This window comes from Pelodiscus sinensis, chromosome 1 (genome assembly GCF_052426305.1).
Source record: "Pelodiscus sinensis isolate ZL-2025 chromosome 1, ASM5242630v1, whole genome shotgun sequence".
Taxonomy (NCBI): Eukaryota; Metazoa; Chordata; order Testudines; family Trionychidae; genus Pelodiscus; species Pelodiscus sinensis.
In genome coordinates this window covers 31,891,210-31,914,389 of record NC_143052.1, presented here as the reverse complement: position 1 = coordinate 31,914,389, position 23,180 = coordinate 31,891,210, and the positions used below count along the sequence as shown (strand labels likewise).

At 43.0% G+C, this 23,180-nt stretch overlaps 1 protein-coding gene across 2 annotated transcripts in view; it reads right to left on the bottom strand.

Moving 5' to 3' along the window:
• TBC1D22A (TBC1 domain family member 22A) overlaps positions 1-23,180 on the bottom strand; it is a 435,605-nt gene that overhangs the window by 334,989 nt on the left and 77,436 nt on the right. For both annotated transcript variants that reach the window (XM_075927774.2, XM_075927768.2), the window contains 2 exons: positions 17,053-17,181; positions 8,095-8,157 (listed from right to left, as the gene is read on the bottom strand). In XM_075927774.2, coding sequence (XP_075783889.1) covers positions 8,095-8,157; positions 17,053-17,181 — 192 coding nt within the window. The remainder of the gene's footprint in view (positions 1-8,094; positions 8,158-17,052; positions 17,182-23,180) is intronic.

Sequence of the window (23,180 nt, the reverse complement as noted above, 5' to 3'; positions counted from 1 at the left end):
GAGCCTATCATTGACTCAGATGCTCCGTGGCGAGCTTTGCTTTTGGGGCTATATTCCCAGTACCCAGTAGGACCAAAATTGTGCATTGGATAGTTATGAGCTAACATCATCACCTTCCCTTGATGCACTCATTTAGTCCTTTCCCCTCCCCCCTTGAGATAAAGGGAAGGCAGTGTGCTTGCACCTTTTGGTGCCCTGGTTTTCTGAGCAGACACCATACAGTGTGAGCATGGATCCCCATTTACAGCAAACCATACTGATTCTGATGTATGCCGTGGTGCATCTAATGGTCCACTATTTCAGCAGCGTATGCATGTCGCTCCTGCAGGAAGACGACGAGACGAATCTTGGCTTGGCATGGAGTCGCTGCTCATGCAAGCCCTGTCACTGATACTAGCACAGCCGTCAATCAATCCTGTGGACACAGTGGTATGCCAGTTCTGATGCTGGTCAGCTCCCTAAATAGCATCCAGCTCCTTGTAGAAGTGGTATCTGAGAAGTGCTATACCAGACCATACATTAGCGTCCTTTTCCTTGTGGCAGGACTGCCTCCGCTTCTTGACTTTGACTCAGCATTGCTAGTCATCCCTGGAACAGCCTTTAGTCCCCAAGCAGCTTGCAATCTACACATAAATGTCCGAACTGCACTTGTTGGTTTGGCGTCGGCAAGAATGGATTTACCTCCCTATGCCTCGATGAGTTCCAAGTTCTCCTACACACTTCATTCTGGCATTCCTCCGCACCCTGGGAACTGGAAACCAAGGGAGCAGAAGTATTTGAAGTCTTGGAAGTATTTGAATTGGTGAAGTCATTTCCACATGTGCCACAGTGTGCTGCTCGCTCTGAGATGTGCTCACAATGGTGGCAATGCGGGAAATTAAATTCAAACTTTCCCAGAGTTTTTTCTGTTCACCTGGAGAGCAGTAGAGGCACAAGTCCTGGCCCAAGCAGTCAAAGCAGGGAACTGAGAGATACCTTCTAGAGGCCAATAGCCTCGACTTTCGCCAATGCTGCATCTACACTACCATAAGCTCAACCGTGCAATGTTGGGAACAGCGTTACTCCTCGAGAAATCAGGAGTAAACAACATCAACTTCAGCAGCCTTTTAGGACGACAAAACAGACTTCATAGTGCGGATGCCTCATTTAGAAAAATCAACCGTATGCAGCAAAAGTCGATCTGACCACCTAGTGTAGACCAGGCCTAAGTATTTTATCTTGTATTAGAAATACAGTTGGCATGGTACACGTTTACTGTGACATGCAATTGTTATCTTCGAATGCAAGTAGAAAATGTACATCAATGCAGTTAACATTTATTTAAAGTTCGTACTGTTAAAGTATGAGTGTCAATTATTCAAAACAAATTCCTCAGTTGAACTAGGGATGTTAAAATGCATTAATTTTGATAAACATGTAACAGCTCAAAATTTCATCGGTTACACATTATGCAAAAAAGGGCAGGTGGCTTGTCTGTTAACCTTCACAGCTGCATGCAGCTCCCTCCCCCGCTGCTGCCTCTATACCAGAAGCAGCAGCATGCGGGGAAGGGAGATGAAACTCTGCAGGAGCTGGTATGCATGGGGAGCCAGCTCCTAAACTGACTCCACGCACATACCAGCTCCCACCTGCACCCCCTCGCACCAAATAGCTAGCTCTGTATCAGAGGCAATCGTGTGGGAGAGATGGGGGCATGAGGCAAAGCCATCTCCACATGTGTACTGGCTCCTGCCTCCCTTATCTTCCACCCTCCACACTAAGCAGCAGCACAGGGGTAGGAAAGCAGGTGCTCATGGGGGGCATGCTTAAAAACCAGCTCACTGCTAGCACCGGCTCCCATCTGCCTCCCCTCCCGCACCCCACGCCCGCCCATGCTGATGCCTCTGATATAGAGGCAGCAGATTGTGGGATGCTTCATGCAACCATCAAGGTTAACCGATGAGCCTAGGCTCATGGGTTAACGTTTACAGGTGTATACAGTCACATTACTAATTTGAACTATATAGCTTGTAAACCCACCACCCCAACCCACCCCAAAAATCACAAAAATTAACTACTACAAGAAGATTCTGAACTATAAACTAGCTATCACATAGTATCTACACAAATTCTAAAACTGGAAAATTATTAGTTTAAGAGCACAGCATCTGCTCTTTTCAGATTTACATTAGGGTATTAATAATGTAGTGCACTTTTATAACATGAAATCATTTCCTGTTCAGTTTGTAATTTACACTTCAAGTATTACATTTGTTAGAAAATAGCAGTGTATCAACAATTCATCTTTCTCATTAGAGTTATATTAATTCATATTCATCATTATCTTGTTCTCAAATCACTGAACAGTAGGTGATTTGCTAGACAGTAGGTGACTTAGTGCATAAAACATTTTGATTTGAATTGTTTTGATTTGAATAGTGTTGAGGGGGTTTTCTTTCCCCTCCAAAACATAGTTTTGCCAAATCAAATCTTGTAGGTAAAACAAATCTGGAATTGCTGTATTTGACTTCAGTAGCTACACTAACATTTAAGATACTCCTGTGTGCATACTTTGACATATTCTATGACAACTTTTTACATGTGTTGATCTTGCAAAAATTCATCACTAGGGTAGAAAAGAATATTTTCAAAACGCTAAGGTTCTGATTAGGGATGTGAATGACTAGTTGACACACTAATCAACTAGTCTCTTCCCCTCCTTGATGTGTCTAAGGGTATGTCTACACTATCCACCCTAGTTCGAACTAAATCAACTCCTCATTGCAGGAGGAGTAACGGTAGTTCGAATTAGGAGCTTTAATTCGAACTACCTAGCCCGTGCCGCGTGTAGCCGCAGGCAGGTAGTTCAAACTACCAATTACCGGGCATCTAAAAATGGTGGCACCCGGGAACATGCAAATGAAGTCCAGGATATTTAAATCCTGAGCTTCATTTGCAAGTTCGAATGATACATTAGCCACAAGGAGCATGGGTTCAGCGGGAGACTGCTTGAGTCCCCTGCTGGCCTCGTGCTCCCTGCAGTGCTTTCACCTTTGAAGTGTAGCAACAGCCCTACTACACGTCAAAGGCAGAGGCACCCTTATCAACTAATTAGTCGATGCAAATTTCATCAACTATTTGATTAGCCAATTAATTTAAATGTAACATCCCTAGTTCTGATCCAGCATGTAGTATAGTTCCACTGACTTCAGTGAGACCACTCACACACTTACAGTGGCACACCTACTTCAATGTTTTACTGGACAGGGCCTAACTTAAAAGGCCATAAATTATAAGGAGCAATCTTGGATGGGCAGGGAAACAGATTGGATAATTGTTCATGCCTTAGTTTCTTCTCTGAAATAAAATCATGTGTTACAAAACTAGTAAATTAAAGATTGCTGTAAGATTATTTATTAAAAAAATCTTTTCAATATATAATCTCAGATAAGTTTTCTCTTTTACATTCCTCTCTGGAAACAGTACTGCAGATACAATATAGTGATACTACAAATGTTTAATATTTACCTTTCTGTACCCCATTGTCTAATACAGAACCAGTCATGAGTTAAACCCAGCAAGACTGCCCTCTAACCAGGGAGGACTAGTTTACCCTAAACTAAAGAAAAGCTGGTAGATTGCTGATCAAGACATGCAGGAGAATGGCACAAATAGGAAGATGAAAGGTCCCCTAGATATCATGACAATTTCCTACCCAACACCTCAAACAGAGGATCTAATGAAAACCATCGCATACTGAGAACAATACCTCAGCAATACAAGGCAGAAAAGGTGGGGACAGTGCCATAAATACAGTTGGAGAGTATGGAAGGGTAGGTACATAAGAAAGCCAACCTGCTTCTCAAACAAACACCACCTGTTGGCTAAAGGGTGGCAGTAAATGCTCAAGAAAGCTCTCCCATTTCCCAGGCAAGATCTCTGCATGTACTCTAGGATGGGAACAGAAAGAATAAATGGAGAATTAAAAAAAAATACAGGTGAGCACATTCCCCACTCCATTCCTTAGGACTCCCGAGACTGGTCACATATCTACCATTCAGACACCAACCTCCACAGAGAGATGACATTTGACTGGGGCAGCAGGGCAGGGGATTTTGTGAACTGTAGTACATTTGCTATCAAATGAGCCTAAAGATGTAAAAATGAAATATGATGCAAGTCAGGGCTACTCAACTTTGGAAGCCTTGGGGGCCACGATAGTCACAGCACATATCGAGGGCCGCAACTTAAGTGCGGTTGCATATACATGCAAATATATATGCAAATAGATTTTGACACTGACTGACATGAATACAAAGATTAATGCAAGACTATACAACACGCAGGCCCCATTCAAGTCAGTTATGCTGATATTAATAAACCTCCTGGTGCCTCCCCCTTCCCTCACTGCCCCTGCTCTCTTAGCTCTCTTTTTCCCTGATACTGACCCCCTCACCACCCTCTGCCCCCGTTCCCCTCATGTCCCTGTGCCCTCACAGATGCCTTGCTCCATCCCCGCCTTCCTCATGCCCACCCCTTCTTTCAAGCCTTCTCCCAGCACCTCCCCCTCCTCCTCTACCACCCAGTGCCCTTACCCGCTCCTCTCCCAGCATCACCCTGTCCCCCCCCACTGACACCTCCCCTCCTGCCCTTTTCCTCATTGTCTGCACTTGGCCCCGACATTTGTCTCTCCTGCACCCCTGTCCCTTGGTGCCTTCCCCTTTCTTTTTCTTCTTCTCCTGACCTCCTCCCCTCCGCACAAGCCCCTTCCCCATATTTTTCCCCCTCCCCTCCCGTCGCCTCCTCACAGCCCAGCCCAGCCCCCTTCCCCTCCCCAGGGGCCAGCTCTAGGTTTTTTGCTGTGCCAAGCAAAACATTCCCTCCCCCTTTGTTGTCTTTTACACATTTGCATTTTGCAATGGGTTTGTTTGTTTTCTTTTTTGTCCCCGCATTTTAGCCCTATAAATAACAAATAGCATTTTCATTTTTTTTTCATAAAAGCATAAAAGCAAAGGTGCTTCAAGTGAACTGCCCCTTTCACTCGCTGCTTGGTCACAGCAGCCTTTTCCCTGCCCTGTCCAGCCCCTTCCTATGGGCAAGCACCCTTCACTCCTGACCCACAGGGGGAGCAGGGTTCAGGGACAGCACAGAGCCAGAGGGGTGCAGGGAACACTGGGGGTGGAAGTACGGGGTGGCATGGGGAACGGGAGGCACAGAGCCACAGGGATGCCGGGATCGGGGGTAGCAGAGTGTGGTGGAGGCACGGGGAATGGGACGTGGGGAACAGGAGGGGCAGAGGGATCGGGGTCTAGGGGCAGTGCAGGGAATGGGCAGCACAGAGCTGAGGGGGAACAGGGTGTGGGGGTGTGGTGGAGGCACGGATAATGGGACCCAGGGAACGGGAGGGGCAGAGGGATCAGGGTCTAGGGGCAGTGCAGGGAACGGGCAGCACAGAGCTGGGGGGGGCAGAGATCGGGGGAGCAGGGTGCGGAGTACAAGGGTGGCACAGAGCCAAAGAGTCACAGGAAAGAGGGAGAGCAGGGGTCCGGAGTGCAGGGCAGCATGGGAAACGGGCGGCGCGGAGACAAAGGGGGGCTGGGGCCGTGGCAGGACTGGAGCCGGCGGGGCGGACCCTGGCTGTGCCACGCACCGCAGCCAACTCCCAGGGACACGCGGCCAGAGCCGAGTTGCCGCAGCCCTTTAAAATCAGCTGGGCCAGGTCACGCCAGCGTCCTGGTATCCCACCCCGCCTCCTCGCGCTGGAGCTGCACGCAGGCAGCTCGGTGGGAAGAATCGCCGCACTTCCCCTTTCCCAGCGGCGCTGTGCTCCTCCACCGGCCGGCAGATCAGATGGGGCCGCACCACCTGTAGGGCAGGCTTAGGCCAGCCCATCACAGTGGCCCACCGGGCCAGTCCGCCCCTGAACTCGCCAGCTGGAAAAATCTACTCGCCACGGGTGCGCAGGCGAGTGCATTTGTCGAGCCCTGTTAATAAATATGCAATATTACCTGATTTCCACCCATATGACAGCATATGACATATGACCCATATGGCAGCACTTTTAATGAGCAATGACAGTCCAGGAATTTAACTACTAAAACACATATCAACAGAAGACCATTATATTGGCTCACCGTCATGGAGCGTGTTCCCAGAGGAGGCCATGTTCAAAGGATCCCACCCGTGCGCCATATGTCGAGCCCCATGTAAACCCAAACCACACCGCAGACTGCAAACAAATGGGCTGTGGGCCACATACAGCCCACGGGCCATGTCTTGAGTAGCCCTGACATAAGTAAACTCACAAATATATGTCCTATTGCTGACTTTATTACAGGAGGGGTGGGTAGTCCAACTCCTCCCATTGCCAGTAATTTTTTTTCAGTTACAAAATTTGTCAAACTTTAATCATTTCAACTGAAATTTAACATATCAGTTGCCTGCCTCAGGCTGTTTTTTTTTTTTTTTTTTTTTTTTTTTTTTTTTAACATTAATAAGAATTTCAATCATTTCCGAGGTAGAGTCTAGGGAAAAAAATGCACTTTTCCCCATGTTAAAAGAATGCATCCACCAATTTTACATGCACACTTAGATTCCTAGTGTCTGTACTCTGTGGTAAAACTCATAGTGTTTCAGGAGAGAACCTTCTGATTAGGTGAAATCTATTGATACAACATACCACCAGTATGGCATGTCTGCCCTATTTTCTGACAGTCTTTCCTGAATTTGGCTTTCTAAATTGTGACCCATTCCAGGTACAGTGATAGATATATGTGCTATAAAAATTATTTTGTTTTAGCTGGAATCAAAACAAGATCTACAAGTGAATTAGTAGTCACACCTACAATGTAGGCATCCTTAGCTTCTGTTTGCCAGAGTTCAGAATGGGCTGACAGGAGATAGATCACTTGGGGCTCATCTAGACTACACAGAAGATTCAAAAGAGGAATTTGCATATCTTCTTCCGATCTGACTTTCAAAAGAGGAGCTTCGAAAGTGAAAGTAATCAAGATACGGGTTTTTTGGCAAACCACCCCTTTTTTGGAAAGCCGCTTTTCCTCAAAAAATGAGATTTACATGGCTTTTTGAAAAAGGGGGTTTTGCGCACACACCAAAAAAAAAAAAAAAAAAAAAAAAAAAGCAAACGTCTTGATTACTTTCACTTTCGAAAGCAGAGCTTTCTCATGGAATTTGCAAATCCTCTTTGGAATCTTCCTCGTAGTCTAGATGAGCCCTTGATGAGTGCCTATTCTTTAATTCCCTTTGGGGCACCTGACATTGGCCACTGTCAGAAGACGAGATCCAGTATGACTGTTCTTATGCACAGTGAGGTTCCAAGTGTTCACGTGGAATAACACAGAAAAAAATAATTTGTTATACAAGTGCCATCACAGACCATGGTATCAGACATAGGGATTTAGAATAATGCTGGGCAGCATAGGATACTTGGATTAGGAGAAAGAATTCATTTAGTAAAGTAAATCAATTATTTAAAAAAGTCTATCAAAGCAGAAAAACTGAAACACACTGGGGCTCAGTTTGACCTTTCACTGGTATTCTCATCTTTTTCAATATTATTCTCAGGGCTCGACAAACCGCTGATTTTACTTGCCCATGGTAGGGATAGCTCAGTGGTTTGAGTAGTAGCCTGCTAAACCCAGGGTTGAGAGTTTAATCCTTGAGGAGGCCATTTGGGGCAAAAATTTGTCAGAGATGGTACTTGGTCCTGCTGTGAAGACAGGGGACTGGACTCAATGACCTTTCAAGGTCCTTTCCAGTTCTAGGAGATAGTGGTGAGAAGATTTCAGCAGGTCACTCCTTGTGCCCCATTCACCGGCGCTGAGCGCATGCGCAGTGCGGGACTGGCTAGTAGCTCTCGCCGCGGTTTGTCAAGCCCTGATTATTCTTATGTTACAACTTTATCACATCTCTATCTTGATGATTTGCTTTTCGAGCATTGTTTTCAAACCAAGGTAGTTATCGTATGAATAATGTAATTACTGGAGACACACAGACACAGAGAGATATACATATAGATATACATACACAGTCAGTCAGGGAATAACAAGAGATTAATTATCTAACTAGATAAAATTACTTGACAACAATTCTTACCTCTGTTACTTTGGGTTGAAGTCTTAAAATTTCATGATTCATACGAGGAATATCTATGTGAATCTAATTAGACAAAAAACATTTCGGGTACAAAATCAGTAAGTACGTATAATTTATTTTTAACATTCTTCAACTTTCATGTTTCTTAACTATTTTTGTTAGACTACATATAGCCAGAAATGTATCCTGAGTCCTTATTCTGCCATCATTTGAAGTGGTGGCCCTTAAAATCTTTCTAAGGCCTGGACCACATACACAGTTAGGTGACACAAGCCAGTTTATATTGACCTAGTTGTGCACATGTCCAACTGGTCTCCCATTGCTGTATATACCCCATTATTCCAACATAGCAACATTACTTTCCTGAGCACTGTTGAGCCACAGCCAATATACTTAGTTTGATGCAGTGCGAATGTGAATACTGCATTACTTATGTCAACTCTATCCTCCAGCAATTGGCCCGCAACGCCCCGCATCAACCACTTCAATTACCACTGTGAACCCCACTGCCTACAGGTCATCTTGAAGTCCCCACTTCCCTTTAAAGTCCCATTAATTTTTTTAATGTTTTCCTGATTACCTGACTTGGCAAGCACAACTAACAGCTCTTCAGCTGACCATGTTTGCTACAGATTCCAGACATGCTCCTGCCCTTCAGACAGGAGATACTGTATCTCCTGGGTCTGTGGGAAGAAGAGGCTCTACAGACACATATCCAATCCAGAACATGGCAGAAATGTTAGCATATACAAGCAGATTGCTGCGGTTATTCAGTAGAAGAGCTACAGCAAGAAGCGTCAGTGGTGTCACATGAAAGCCAAGGAGCTACAGCAGGCATACAAGAAAGCCAATAAATCCAATGCTGCATTCCAGACATGCTACTTTTACAAAACGCTGCATGCTATTCTCGGCTGAGACCCCACAACCCGCAACAGTACCATGACTGTCTGCAAGGAGTCTGAGTGACAAGTACCTGCTGTCAACAGTGAGGAGACAAAGGTCATGGTACATACTGCACTGGGTTTTTGGGTTATTTAAATTATTTTGTTAGGGAATAAAATTCTAGTTGGAATACAATTAATCTTTATTAGTTCACAATACATGCTTGCAAGTGCTCGGCAGTTCTGAAAGTGTCCAGTTGCTCGTTCTTGCACAACATGACAGCTCATGGGATCATTTAGAGATAAAATTATTAGATGTGTGGTATGGTCAGTCCCACTCCTGGGTACCTGACCCCTGTTCTGCCCACTATCCCACAGTTTTAGGGCTGCAGCATGAGACTCACTCGCATAGTTTTAGCGCTTGACCTTCTGTCCCTCAGCATAAATAATGGAGTGTTAGGCTGAAGTCCTGGGGCAGTCAGGGATGAGTAGTAAGTCCTCCTCTGGGCCCTGGGGGGATAGGGAGCCTTCCAACACTCCCTGCTTGAGCGCCTCACCTCCCCCTGGAACCTTTAGCAGGGCTGGTGATTCTTCCTGCTCTGCTCCTCTGAATCTCCTTATCACCTGGTTGTTTGTTCCTCTCTACCTCCACATTCCTCCTCAACTCTCTCTCCCTGTCCTCCCCCTAGGGGATGATCATGATCATGCTCATGATCCCAAACCTGCATTATGATGCAATCCCACCAGTCACTGCTTGTTTCTTCAGCTGAGAAGCGACACTCCAGCATCTGCAGCTGCTCCGTGAATGCCAGCAACAACCCTGACTTTATTACATTCAACAGTAATCCAATCTCCAAGGAATCATTATGTTCCTCACTCATTTGGTTCTTCTGGCAGCTCTGCAAATACTGCAAGATCACATGCCCTGTTCTTGCAATAGTCATGACAACAGTGCAGAGCTCTGGAAGGGTCCTGGCTTCTGTCAGTGATGGCAGAAAGCGAGAAGGGCTGTGCAGGATTGTGGGATTTTGAAAAAAAGGTGCAAAAATTATGGATATGGATAACATAAGATGAAGACAATTGCAAACCAGAAAACTGATCCAAAGTTCCCCAGTCTCTATCATCCATGACTTGTTTCAGACCCACCATGCATTCCCAGAACTTCCCAAATAACAGTGTACTAGATGGTGGTGAGTTACACTATGAGATGCCTACCCATGGTGCAAAGCATTCTTAATAAATATTCTGGTGAGTACGCATACTGCCAACAAACTGAGCCAAGCATGCATGCACAAAACTGATATACTATCTGCAGCATCAGGATGCTTACATATAAGCTGAGGCACCCTCAGTCTGTAGTGTAGACATGGCCTTAGTAAGTCGTGGAAAACTAGATAATTCTACATGAACAATGTTGATTTCCACAGAATTATTCTGATATGTAGCATTTGAAGAACTAGCTCTGCATCTTCAAGTCATTCAGAAGTTATAAACTACAGCCAAAATAGGAGACACTCCATTTTCTTTCAAAGTTAAGAGCTTATGTCATATTATGAAGTTTTGCAAATTACTGCTTTCGTGATCTGGTTAAGTAAATTCAGCTTTTGTTAGGATGGGTAAGACTTTTGAATTCTATGGAGTGATCACTAATGGCACAGTATAAGCATACTATTAAGAAGATTAACGTTTGAGTTAGTGAGAAAGAAGGCCAAGAGGTCTTCTGTACCAATGTAACTCCCAATAGTGTAACACTGAGGAGAATTAATTTTTATGCCTAGTCAGATAGCTGCAGTGGCACAGGAGCCAAGCAAACAGAGCTGTAAACAGAGGAGTTTGAGTGGGAGTTTGTAAAGGGAGTTTGGATATTGGAACTTGTTTGGAGTTTGTTTTTGCTGTGGAGGGGGTGTTTTGGTTTGTTTTTGTGTTCACTGGACTAATAGGATTTTGGTGAGAAAGTAGATAAAACATAAAGGCATTAGTGGCCATGGCCCAAGTAGTAGAGAACACAAGGAGGATGATTGGATGTGGTAGCTGCGGTATGTACATGATTCTGGAGGGGGTACCTGAAAGGAGTTTTATTTGCATGAAGTGCCGCCTGATAGAACTAATGGAAGAAAAGATCCGAGGACTGGAGATGCAGGTGGAAACTCTGGTCGAGTTTAGAAGGGGGTTTGAGCAGATGATGGGGCAAAGGCATGACGTGGCTAAAGGGGAAAGATTAGATATGCAGATGGAAGCAGGATCAAGGGCCTCAGAGGGGGGACTGCTGGGCGAAGAAAATGGACAGTGGAAACATGTGACTCAGAGGACCAGGCAGAGGAAAAGATGGGTTAGTGAAGGAAAAATAGAGCTCAAGAACAGGTATGTGGAGTTGGAAAATGAAGAAGGGGTACAGCAGGTAGATAATGAAGACGAAAGGGTAAGGAAGAAGAGAAGAGTGGCTAGTCCCATAGATAAAGGGGAAGACTTAATGGAGACAACACCAATGAGCATTAGGATTACAAGGGAAAATAGGAATGGTAAGGACTTGCAGCCAGAGGAAGCTAGAGATAGACCAGAGAATTTCACTGTCACTAGGAAAAGGCAGGTCTATGTGATTGGGGACTCCTTATTGAGAAGAATAGATAGGCCTGTAACCAGAGTTGATCCAGAGAATAGAAGGGTGTGCTGTCTGCCAGGTGCTAAGATACGAGATGTGGAATTGAGGTTGAAGAGAATTATTAAGGGAGCAGGAAGGAATCCATTGATCATCCTTCATGTAGGAACAAATGATACAGCTACATTTTCACTGGAACGAATTAAGGGGGACTATGCTAGGCTGGGGAGGATGCTCAAGGAAATTGAGGCTCAGGTGATCTTTAGTGGAATTCTGCCTGTTCCTAGAGAAGGGCAACAAAGATGTGACAGGATTATGATGATCAATAGATGGCTTAGGCAGTGGTGCTATAAGGAGGGCTTTGGGATGTATGGTCACTGGGAGGCATTTATGGACAGAGGACTGTTCTCTAGAGATGGACTTCACCTAAGTAGGGAGGGAAATAGACTTCTAGGATGGAGGCTGGCTCAACTTATTAAGAGAGCTTTAAACTAGGAATTTGGGGGAGATGGTTGGGAGATGCCAAGGTAAGCTCTACGCCAGATTTTAACACTGAGAGGGAGGAAAACGAAGTAAGAAAGGATATAGCTGGGGGTAGGAGAATGAACATGAGGAAGGGTGGGGTGGATACTAGTCTAATAGGTCATATTGGAGGTATAACGTCTGTACCAAATTGGGTAAAGAATGTGAATGAGGCCAAACAGCAAAAATTAAGATGTTTGTACACAAATGCGAGGAGCCTAGGTAACAAAAAGGAGGAACTAGAGCTATTGGTCCAGAAAGTGAAACCAGATATTATAGGAATAACAGAAACATGGTGGAATACTAGGCATGACTGGAGTACAGGTATTGAAGGGTATGTGTTGTTTAGGAAAGACAGAAATAAGGGTAAAGGTGGTGGAGTCGCATTGTATATCAAAGATGAGGTAGATTGTAAAGAAATAAAAAGTGATGGAATGGAAAAGACAGAGTCCGTTTGGGCAAAAATCACATTGGGGAAGAAAACTATCAGATCCTCCCCTGGCATAGTGCTTGGGGTGTGTTATAGACCACCAGGATCCAATTTGGATATGGATAGAGACCTGTTTAATGTTTTTAATGAAGTAAATACTCATGGAAACTGTGTAATCATGGGAGATTTCAACTTTCCAGATATAGACTGGAGAACAAGTGCTAGTAATAGTAAAAGGGCTCAGATTTTCCTAGATGTGATAGCTGATGAATTCCTTCATCAAGTAGTTGCTGAACCAACAAGGGGGGATGCTATTTTAGATTTGGTTTTGGTGAGTAGCGAGGACCTCATAGATGAAATGGTTGTAGGAGACAACCTTGGCTCGAGTGATCATGAGCTAATTCAGTTTAAATTAAATGGAAGGATAAACCAAAAAAAATCTGAGACTAGGGTTTTTTATTTCAAAAAGACTAACTTTAGTAAATTAAGGAAATTTGTTAGGGAAGTTGATTGGACTAAAGAAATTATGGATCTTAAAGTGGAGGAGGCCTGGAATTATTTTAAGTTAAAGTTGCAGAAGCTGTCAGAAGCCTGTATCCCTAGAAAAGGGAAAAAAATTATAGACAGGTGTGTTAGACCAAGCTGGATGAGCAAGCATCTCAGAGAGGTGATTAAGAAAAAGCAGAAAGCATATAAGGAGTGGAAAATGGGAGGGATCAGTAAAGAAAGCTACCTTATTGAGGTTAGAGCATGTAGGGATAAAGTGAGAAAGGCTAAAAGTCAGGTAGAGTTGGACCTTGCAAAGGGAATTAAAACCAATAGTAAAAGGTTTTATAGCCATATAAATAGGAAAAAAACAATAAAAGAAGAAGTAGGACCACTAATTACTAAGGATGGAGTGGAGGTTAAGGATAATCTAGGAATGGCCCAATATTTGAACAAATATTTTGCTTCAGTCTTTAATGAGGCTAATGAAGGGATAATGGTAAGTTAACAAATGGGACTGAGGATAAGGAGGTAGATATTACCATATCCGAGGTGAAAGCCAAACTTGAACAGCTTAATGGGAGTAAATCAGGGGGCCCAGATGGTCTTCATCCAAGAATATTAAAGGAACTGGCTCATGAACTTGCAAGTCTATTAGCAAACATTTTTAATAAATCTCTAAACTCAGGGGTTGTACCATTTGACTGGAGAATTGCTAATATAGTTCCGATTTTTAAGAAAGGGAAAAAAAGCGACCCGGGTAACTATAGGCCTGTTAGTTTGACATCTGTAGTATGTAAGATCCTGGAAAAATTTTTGAAGGAGAAAGTAGAGACATTGGGGCTAATGGCAATTGGGACAAATTACAACATGGTTTTACACAAAAGATAGATCGTGGCAAACCAACCTGATCTCCTTTTTTGAGAAAGTAACAGATTTTTTAGATAAAGGAAATGCAGTGGATCTAATCTACCTCGACTTTAGTAAGGCATTTGATACAGTACCACATGGGGAATTATTGGTTAAATTGGAAAAGATAGGGATTAATATGAAAGTTGAGAGGTGGATAAGCAACTGGTTAAAGGGGAGACTACAGCGGGTCATATTGAAAGGTGAACTGTCAGGTTGGAGGAAGGTTACTAGCGGAGTTCCTCAGGGATCAGTTTTGGGGCTAATTTTATTTAATCTTTTTATTGCTGATCTTGGCACCAAAAGTGGAAGTGTCCTAATAAAATTTGCAGATGACACAAAGTTGGGAGCTATTGCCAATTCAGAAAAGGATCAGGATATCATACAGGAAGATCTGGATGATCTTGTAAATTGGAGTGATAGCAATAGGATGAAATTTAATAGTGAGAAGTGTAAGGTTATGCATTTAGGGATTAATAACAAGCATTTTAGTTATAAGCTGGGGACACATCAGTTGGAAGTAACGGAGGACGAGAAGGACCTCGGAGTCCTGGTTGATTATAGAATGACTATGAGCCGTCATTGTGACATGGCTGTGAAAAAGGCTAATACGATCTTGGGATGTATTAGGCGGGGTATTTCCAGTAGGGATAAGGAGGTGTTAGTGCCATTATACAAGGCATTGGTGAGACTCCATTTGGAATACTATGTGCAGTTCTGGTCTCCCATGTTTAAGAAGGATGAATTCAAACTGGAACAGGTACAAAGAAGGGCCACTAGGATGATCCGAGGAATGGAAAACCTGTCTTATGAAAGGAGACTCAAGGAGCTTGGCTTGTTTACTTTAACCAAAAGAAGGCTGAGGGGGGACATGATTGCACTTTTTAAATATATTAGAGGGATAAATACCAGGGAGGGAGAGGAATTATTTAAGTTTAATACCAATGTGGACACAAGAACAAATGGATATAAGCTGGCTAGTAGGAAGTTTAGACTTGAGATTAGACGAAGGTTTCTAACCATTAGAGGAGTGAAGTTCTGGAACGGCCTTCCAAGGGAAGTAGTGGGGGCAAAAGATCTATCTGGTTTCAAGATTAAACTAGATGGGTTTATGAAGGGGATGGTTTGATGAGATAACAGGATCTTGGTATCTAATTGACCATTCATTATCAGTGGGAAATAGGTCAATGGAGGGATGATAGGAGTTACTATAGAGAACTTTCTGGGTGTCTGGCTGATGAGTCTTGCCCACATGCTCAGGGTTTAGCTGATCGTCATATTTGGGGTCGGGAAGGAATTTTCCTCCAGGGTAGATTGGCAGAGGCCCTGGAGGTTTTTCGCCTTCCTCTGTAGCATGGGGTACAGATCACAGCTAGAGGATCTCTGCATTTTGGGGTCTTCAAAGTATTTGAAGGCTTCAATATCTGAGATATAGGTGAGAGGATTATTCTAGGATGGGTGGGTGAGATTTTGTGGCCTGCACTGTGCAGGGGGTCAGACTCGATGATCATAATGGTCCCTTCTGACCTTGGAGTCTATGAGTCTATAAGAAGTGAGGCAGTATTTTTCCTCTACTTCAAACCCAAAAAAGAATTAATGTTGTCAAAAACAACACCATTCTTGTGGCTCTTGAAATTCTTAAACTGAGAAGGAAAATGTATGTGGTCAGTTCAAATAATAAATCCCCAGTGAATTAGTTGTGTAAATAGTTATATAGCATCAGTATTTTGTTTCCCTATAACAGTGGATTATTTTGAAGTAGGAGACCTGCTATTAGCACTTTACTGTTCTAGTCTGTACTTCGCTAGTGTTAGTGAAGAAAGGTTTATCAACTGATCTATGCTGAGACACAAATATGGCAATTTTCTGAAATATCTTTGGTAGAATTTACTTAAGTAAATTTGGAATCTGTTATATTATGAAGGCAAAATATACATCTTAAGTCATATCTACACTAGCACTTACGACAAAACTTTGTCACTTCGGGGTGTGAAAAAAACATACCCCTGAGCAACATACATTTTGCCAGCATAAGACCTCATGTACACAGCACTATGTTAGTGGGACAGTTCTCTTCACTCAATATAACGCAGCTACATAAGCATTCCTATAGCTGCCAAGATGTATCAGTACAACTGTGCTGCTGTAAGAGTAGACACAGCCTTGCAGGGAAATTCTTTTTAATTTTTGTAGACAGGAAAGGTGATCGGTGTAAGTTCTGGGAAGTGTTATGCACTTTAGAAGGACAGAGTTTAGCTGAAGAATCCAATTAGAACTGGAATGAAAAATTAGTTTGTATTGTAAAGATAAAAAAATTGCGCCAAAACAGGTGTTCAGTGGGGCAAGAAAAGCCTACAGTTGCAGATCCAACCTGTTATAATATATGTGATAAGGGCTAGAACACCCCTGTTAAGGAGCTGCTGGTCACAATATCCCTATAGCCTGCCCACTCTTCTGGGGAAAACATTAAAATGACATGTATCTGTTGGAGCATGCACTCCTGACAACTACGGCGGGAACAAGGAGTAAAATTTCTGCCCACTCCAACTCTCCTAGGAGTGCCAGACAGGGAGGTTCAGGGCCCATTGTCCCATCACTCTTAAAAGCGGGAGGGCTACATGAGCTGTGGGTGGGATCCTGGTGGAAAGAGGTGAGGTGGGAGGAAGGTCTAAGGGGAAGATGCAGTGTGGGGGCAGTGCCCAACTTTTAGGGAGCTTCTGCCACTCCTGATTTCCCCCACCCCACCCAATCATGAGACAGAGAAGCTTTGTGGAGCCTCTTTCCCCGATGTGTAAGAAGTGGTAGCATTGCATACCAAATGCCCTAAATGATTTAAAATACTGATATTTAATGTTTCACAAGTAAAGAAATAAAACTATAGACACTTTTTTAAACTACAGATCAAAGACACCTCAATATTACTGAACAGTGTTTGCTACATTTCCTGGTGGGTGGTAAACCACAAAAATTATTATCGAACACACAGCTGAACAAAAATATCCTTCTGCCTAGCTATGTAGTAGTAATAAAGCAATATAGAAAATACTGAAACACGTTATCAAAAAGATTTGTCGTGGAACATTTAAAATACACATTTCACAAAGGTTAAGATTTTTTTCAATATTCTACTCCACCTGTCTGTATGTGTCTTGATGACCTTCCTCATTTCTGGAGTCATAATATTGTTCAATAAATGCAAAATACTCTTTTCGTTTTCTCTGTAATGTGCCTTCTCTTCGGTCCACATTAGCAGGAAGATAACCCTGAAATATGAAGGAAAAAAATCATTTCAATCATCGGATTTTTGCAGGGATACAAAAGCTACAATTCAATATTAAATTTATATTTCAAACCTTTTTCAGATAAAATATTTGTTCCTTTTTTAAAAGCAGATAAAGGTTGCAACACAAAATAAACATTCTAATGAACTTGGAACAAAACTTACTCAAAACACTGAATCTTTGTTACTTTAGATACTTGAGAGCAAGGTTCCCTCTAAGCTGCACACCTACATGGCCGTGCACAAAAAATTTTAGGCCTGCCCACCTCGCCTGCAGTGCTGCGCAGCAACACTCACCACCACTCACTTTCCTGCTGGATCAGAAAGTGAGTGATGGTAGTGGCAATGGCCTGGTGCATTCTGGCAAGGCCGCATGGCGGTGGGTGGCTGCCCAGCCCCCGTTTGCTCTGGCTGGAGCCGGAGCACAGTGAGGCTGGCCCTGCTGGGGTACCCTCACCAGGCCCAGTTCCAGCTATGGTGGGGCGGGAAGAATGCTGTGGTCCAGCTAGGGCCACAGCCATGTGGTGGGCAGCGGCTGCTCTGGCAGCCCAGTCTGGGATCAAAGCCACATGGCAGCTTCTCTGGCGGTCCCAGCCAGGGTCAGAGCTGCTCTGACGGCTGAGGCCAAAGCCACATAGTGGCTACTCTGGTGGCCAGCAGCTGCTCTGGTGGCTGGGGCCGGAGTCGCATGGCAAGGCGGCAGAAGCATTGGTGGCTGGGGCCAAGGCAGGAGCTGTGTGGCAGGTGCTCCGGCAGCCAAAGCTGGAGCTGCCATGAGGCCCCCAAACCTATTCTCCTGGCTCTCAACTGCAGCACCAGCCAGATGGGTGGCCGCTAGCCAGCAGCTCTGGCCCCATTACCTCAAGAGCTGCCAGCTGGGAGCGCTGGGCAGCGCAGCCCCAGCTCCCCCTTCACCCACTGGTTAAAGGAGCTGGGCAGCCCAGCCCCAGCCCTTCCTCCCATAAAGAGTTGCCAGCTGGCCAGGGGTCAGGCAGCCCAGTTCCATTTTCCCTTCAGCGAGCAACTTCCTGGAGGACTGGGCAGCCCACTCCTGAACCTGCCCTCTGCAAGGAACCACCAGAGGAATTGGCAACCTATCTCCAGCCACCCTCTAAGAAGAGGCTGCCACCTTCCCAACCTTTCAGCCCCCCCATCCTGAGTTCCCCCCTGCCCTGAATCTTGAACCCCCCCATACCTCCCATCCCCTGCCCTGATTCCTGTGCCATGTACATGTGTGTATATATATATATATATATAGAAAGAGAGATTTTGTTAGTAACTGGTGGGTGCCACAGTGGTGCACATCCGAATAAGCATACATGAGATCAATGTTGGTGCACAAGATAAAACTCACTCCGCTCACAGTTGGGAACTCTTAGGCTGTGTCCAGACTCCATGCCTCCGTCGACGGAGGCATGTAGATTAGCCAGATCGGAAGAGGGAAATGAAGCCGCGATTAAAATAATCGCGGCTTCATTTAAATTTAAATGGCTGCCCCGATCTGCCGATCAGCTGTTTGTCGGCAGATCGGGAGAGTCTGGACGCGATGCCCCGACAAAGAAGCCTTTCTTCATCGACACAGGTAAGCCTCGTGAAACCAGGTTTACCTGTGTCGATGAAGAAAGGCTTCTTTGTCGGGGCATCGCGTCCAGACTCTCCCGATCTGCCGACAAACAGCTGATCGGCAGATCGGGGCAGCTATTTAAATTTAAATGAAGCCGCGATTATTTTAATCGCGGCTTCATTTCCCTCTTCCGATCTGGCTAATCTACATGCCTCCGTCGACGGAGGCATGGAGTCTGGACACAGCCTTAGAGGGAACACTGCTTGGGGGGATTTTGTGAAGAAGGGAGAGGAGTTTTAGGAATGGCGAAAGTAAGGGATCCCATTTAGCTACTACCAGATATTCCTTACCTTGGTGACTTGATGCCTGCAACACTTTCTATGATCAAAATATTGGATGCCCAGTATGATGAGATAAACCAAAAATCATACTCAATCAGATGGGAAATATAAATAGATCTTGAAAAAGAACTGCTCATGTCCACATTATATATTGTAGTGAAGTTAGTACAGTGTTACAATGCAATCCCACATGGATGTGAAAAGGCTAGAAGTCAAGAAAAAGTACCTTCACATTTAAAAAAAAAATAATCTTTCAACGAGTCTTTTTTCTTTCTTCAGTTCAAAATGAACACAATTACAGATTTAGACATTCTTATTCAGAATGAGTATATTTTTAGATTTAAACATTTTTCTACAAGTAATAACTCATCAAAAATGCAGAGCAGCTGTTTGCCTTCCAAAAAGAAATCTGCACAGTAAGTACAGAAAATACTAATATTATAAGATTATTAATTACCTCATTGGGGCCCTTATTTTATTCCTTTCATGTCATTCATTTTTAACAAGCTCTATGCTACCTCTCTCATTGAAATCAGAAAAAAAATATACATATGCATATGTCCTTGCTGTCCAAATCATCTTAGAGCAGAATGTACATTCAACATATTTCAGGGATTTTATTAAACTATTTCAAACAAAATGAAAGCCTTAAAATTCTTTTTATAGCTATAAGTTCTTTTAAAAATTTATCCTCCTTTAGGATAAAGTAGTAAATATTAACAGTGACCTTGCCATGAATTATGGGTACCTTCAAGTTAGGCGTATCTTGCTAGAAGTCAGATCCTACCTAAACAGAGTTATGTGATTTTATATTAGCAGCTTTATGAGAAATCATGTTTGTGCCACTTTAAACTCATCTCCCTGTGCCACAGAAGATCCCCTTAGACAGAGGGTAACAACATTCTTTTCATACAGAATCTATCATTGCCTTCCACCCAAAATGATAGTTCAGGGTCTCCAGCTAAATGTTTTATGTAAACACACAGCACTATACATTAGGGATGTTAAATATAAATTAACCGGAAAATTGCATCGACTATTCGATTAGTCAATAAGGTGCCTCCACCTTTTAAGTGTAGCAATAGCCCCAGAACTGTTGCTACACTTCAAAGGTGAAAGCACTGCAGGGAACATGGAGCCAGTGGGAGACTCAAGCAGTCCCCTGCTAGCCCCATGCTCCCCACAGTGTTTCAAAAGTGGCAGCACTGCATAGAACCCAGGGTCAGTGGGAAAGTCCCCAGCTGACCCCAGGCTCCATGCAGTGCTGCCACTTTGAAATGCTGCATGGATCCCAGGCTGCACAAAGCGTTTCAAAGTGGCAGACCCCAGGCTCCACATGGAGCTAGCACTTTGAATCACCCTTCTCCTCTGCACCCTCCCCCCTACTCTTGCTGCCTCTTTCTGATAGAGGCAGCAAGGCAGGGGGAGAGCGGGAGAGTGACTAGTAGACTAGTGTGTCGACTATACAATAAGCATTTGCTTATCAGATAGTCTACTAGTCATTCACATCCCTACAATATATCAAAGGAAATAAATGTCTGCAGTTATTTTTAAATCTCCTTAAAAACAAACCCTATGTCATAAGATGTTTCCATAATTAGCAAATGGAATGCTTCTTGAATATTCAGGTGCACATAAAATAAATACTGGAAGCTTTGTACAGGAAGTCTAATTAAAGGAGTTTTAATTCAAACGAGCAATGCTGAGACTACCTTATCAGTTCCAAATTTCATACAAATTGAGGAAGCTGTCATCTTAACAGAGGTGGCTACAGAACAAATTTGATACCAAGGACTGCTGATCTAAAATTGTTATAATCTCACAGCACTCACCAGCATACAAAAATGAGATTACATTCTGCATTTTCTGCCAGTACTGCTAAAAAAATTCCTTCAAATCTAATGACCATTTTCATATTTATTAACCAATTAGTTATATAAAAAAAATAGTTCTTAATCATGTTAGCCATAGGTTGTCCTTAAACACATTCCTGGCTTTCATCAGAAAGCCTACCATAGTAGCGTATTAAGCCACAGCAAATACCAATAAAAGTATAACCAATAAGATTCCAAGAACAATACTGCCATATTAAAATTTTGTTGTAAAACTAAATTATTCTTTATACAGTAAAACCTGTGTTATCTGGCATGCCTGGGGACTAGGTCGTGCTGGTTTTCTAAAAATTCCAGGTATCACGGGGAAGGGAGGGAAGAGCCATGCAGGGCCTATGGGGAGCAGGGGTGGAAGGCAGGGGGGAGGAGCAGGAGCGGTGTGGGGGCCGGGATGTGGCCTGTTGGGGCGGGGCAGGATGCGGCCTGTTGGGGGGGGTGGAAGCCAGGGGGCGGAGATGGCTTTTAACAAGTTTTTTCCTGGCTTGGAAATTTGCCGGTTTCTAAAGTTTTTAAGTGCCGGATAGCACAGGTTTTATTGTAATTGCTAGTATTTATGCTTCATTTTGTAACAAAGCAAAGCAATCTCGAAACAATTTTCTAGTTTATTCATTTGGATTTATGTTTGTCTCTTTTTTGAAGAAAAATTAAAAAAATAAAGAACAATCTCAAACATTAGAATATTAAAAATAGATCAATTGCATATTATTCCTTCCTGCCCAAAACAGTCTGAAAATTACAGTATTAACTTCCATTTATTCTTTCTCGTTAATAGCAATTTTGTGATAGAAGCACTGAAATACTATCCTAACATACATACAAGGTCATTTCAATTTGGTGAAGTCCTCCACTCTAAGTACACTGCATGTGTAGCTTGGCATGAAGTACAGATGTCTAACACAAAACTAAGATATGGTGATGCTGACTCACTACAACAGAACCTAAGGATATATTATTTTAAAAATTCCTATTGTAGGAAGCTATCAAAATGAGCATGATATCTCCAGAACCTTCATTCCCTCCAACAGACACCCATTTCACTGAGACCATGTCTGAAAATATGCAGATATATAGTGGGTTTCAGATATTTTAAATAGCATCAGCATTAAGTTTTGCCTCGAGATGCAAGCTTTCTGACATTTGACAGTGCCACAATGCCTTGTGTTAAGTTAAATATTGAATTCTGCCTTCCCACTTATTTTCAACCATTGAAAATTTTCTATAGGCTAATTTAGTCCCATTTAAAAAAGAATTCATTTGCGAGACCCAATCTGGTTGTCCAACAATACAAATATTTTCTCAGCAGTAGAGGTTTTCTGCTGTTATATTGTTTCAGCTATTGTGATTATCAGTCAGTTGGACACATCTGCTTTCCTTACAAATTAGGTTTTATTTTTAAAAAGTTTGAAAGTCTGGCATAGAAATACAAATCCCTTTATTAATCCATTTTTTAAAATCTTTATTCCAAAGAGAAGAGTGCCATAAAATTCTGCTTGCTGTTTACTCTTTATGTATGTAGCACTTAATTTCTTTATCTAACTTTAAGAAGGGATTGTCTATTTTTTAAAGTGTTGCCTCTATTAGACATGCCAGTGACAGTACCTGAGCATTTTCCTGACTTAAGTGTTTTCCATATTGAAAATTGTTTTGAACAGACACAGCAGCATTACATAGTCAGAGATTTAGTGAGAAGTCTCTCAGTTTGTTAACTGTAAATTGCCTTTCAGTCTATGTGCCTTCAATGTTAGATTTAAGAGATTAGGTGATCGTTCCCTGCTCCAAACAAATGATCATTTGTATATTTTAAAACTAACTAGACTTCTGTCCAAAATAAAAGTGTTACCACTCCTCAGTTTAACTCTCTATTTAATGTTCTTCTTTTGCAAATGATCAGCATGGAAGTCAAAATATTTCAGTTTAATACTTTGTAACACCTCCCCCTACACAGCTGTTAAAACTGGAAGTGAAGACTACCATACTCAATTGATATTGCAGAGAAGATTTAGCACTAGATAAAAAAGTAATAATAATGAGAAAATTTGGTCAGTAAGATTCACATTCCTACTATGAGAAAAGGTATCATGAGATCTTTTGGTATCATTATCACTCAGAATCTTTGTTTTTATCACCTCCCTAAAAATGTAATAGAACACTGGATAAATGCCAAACCCAAGAGGAAAAGCCATAA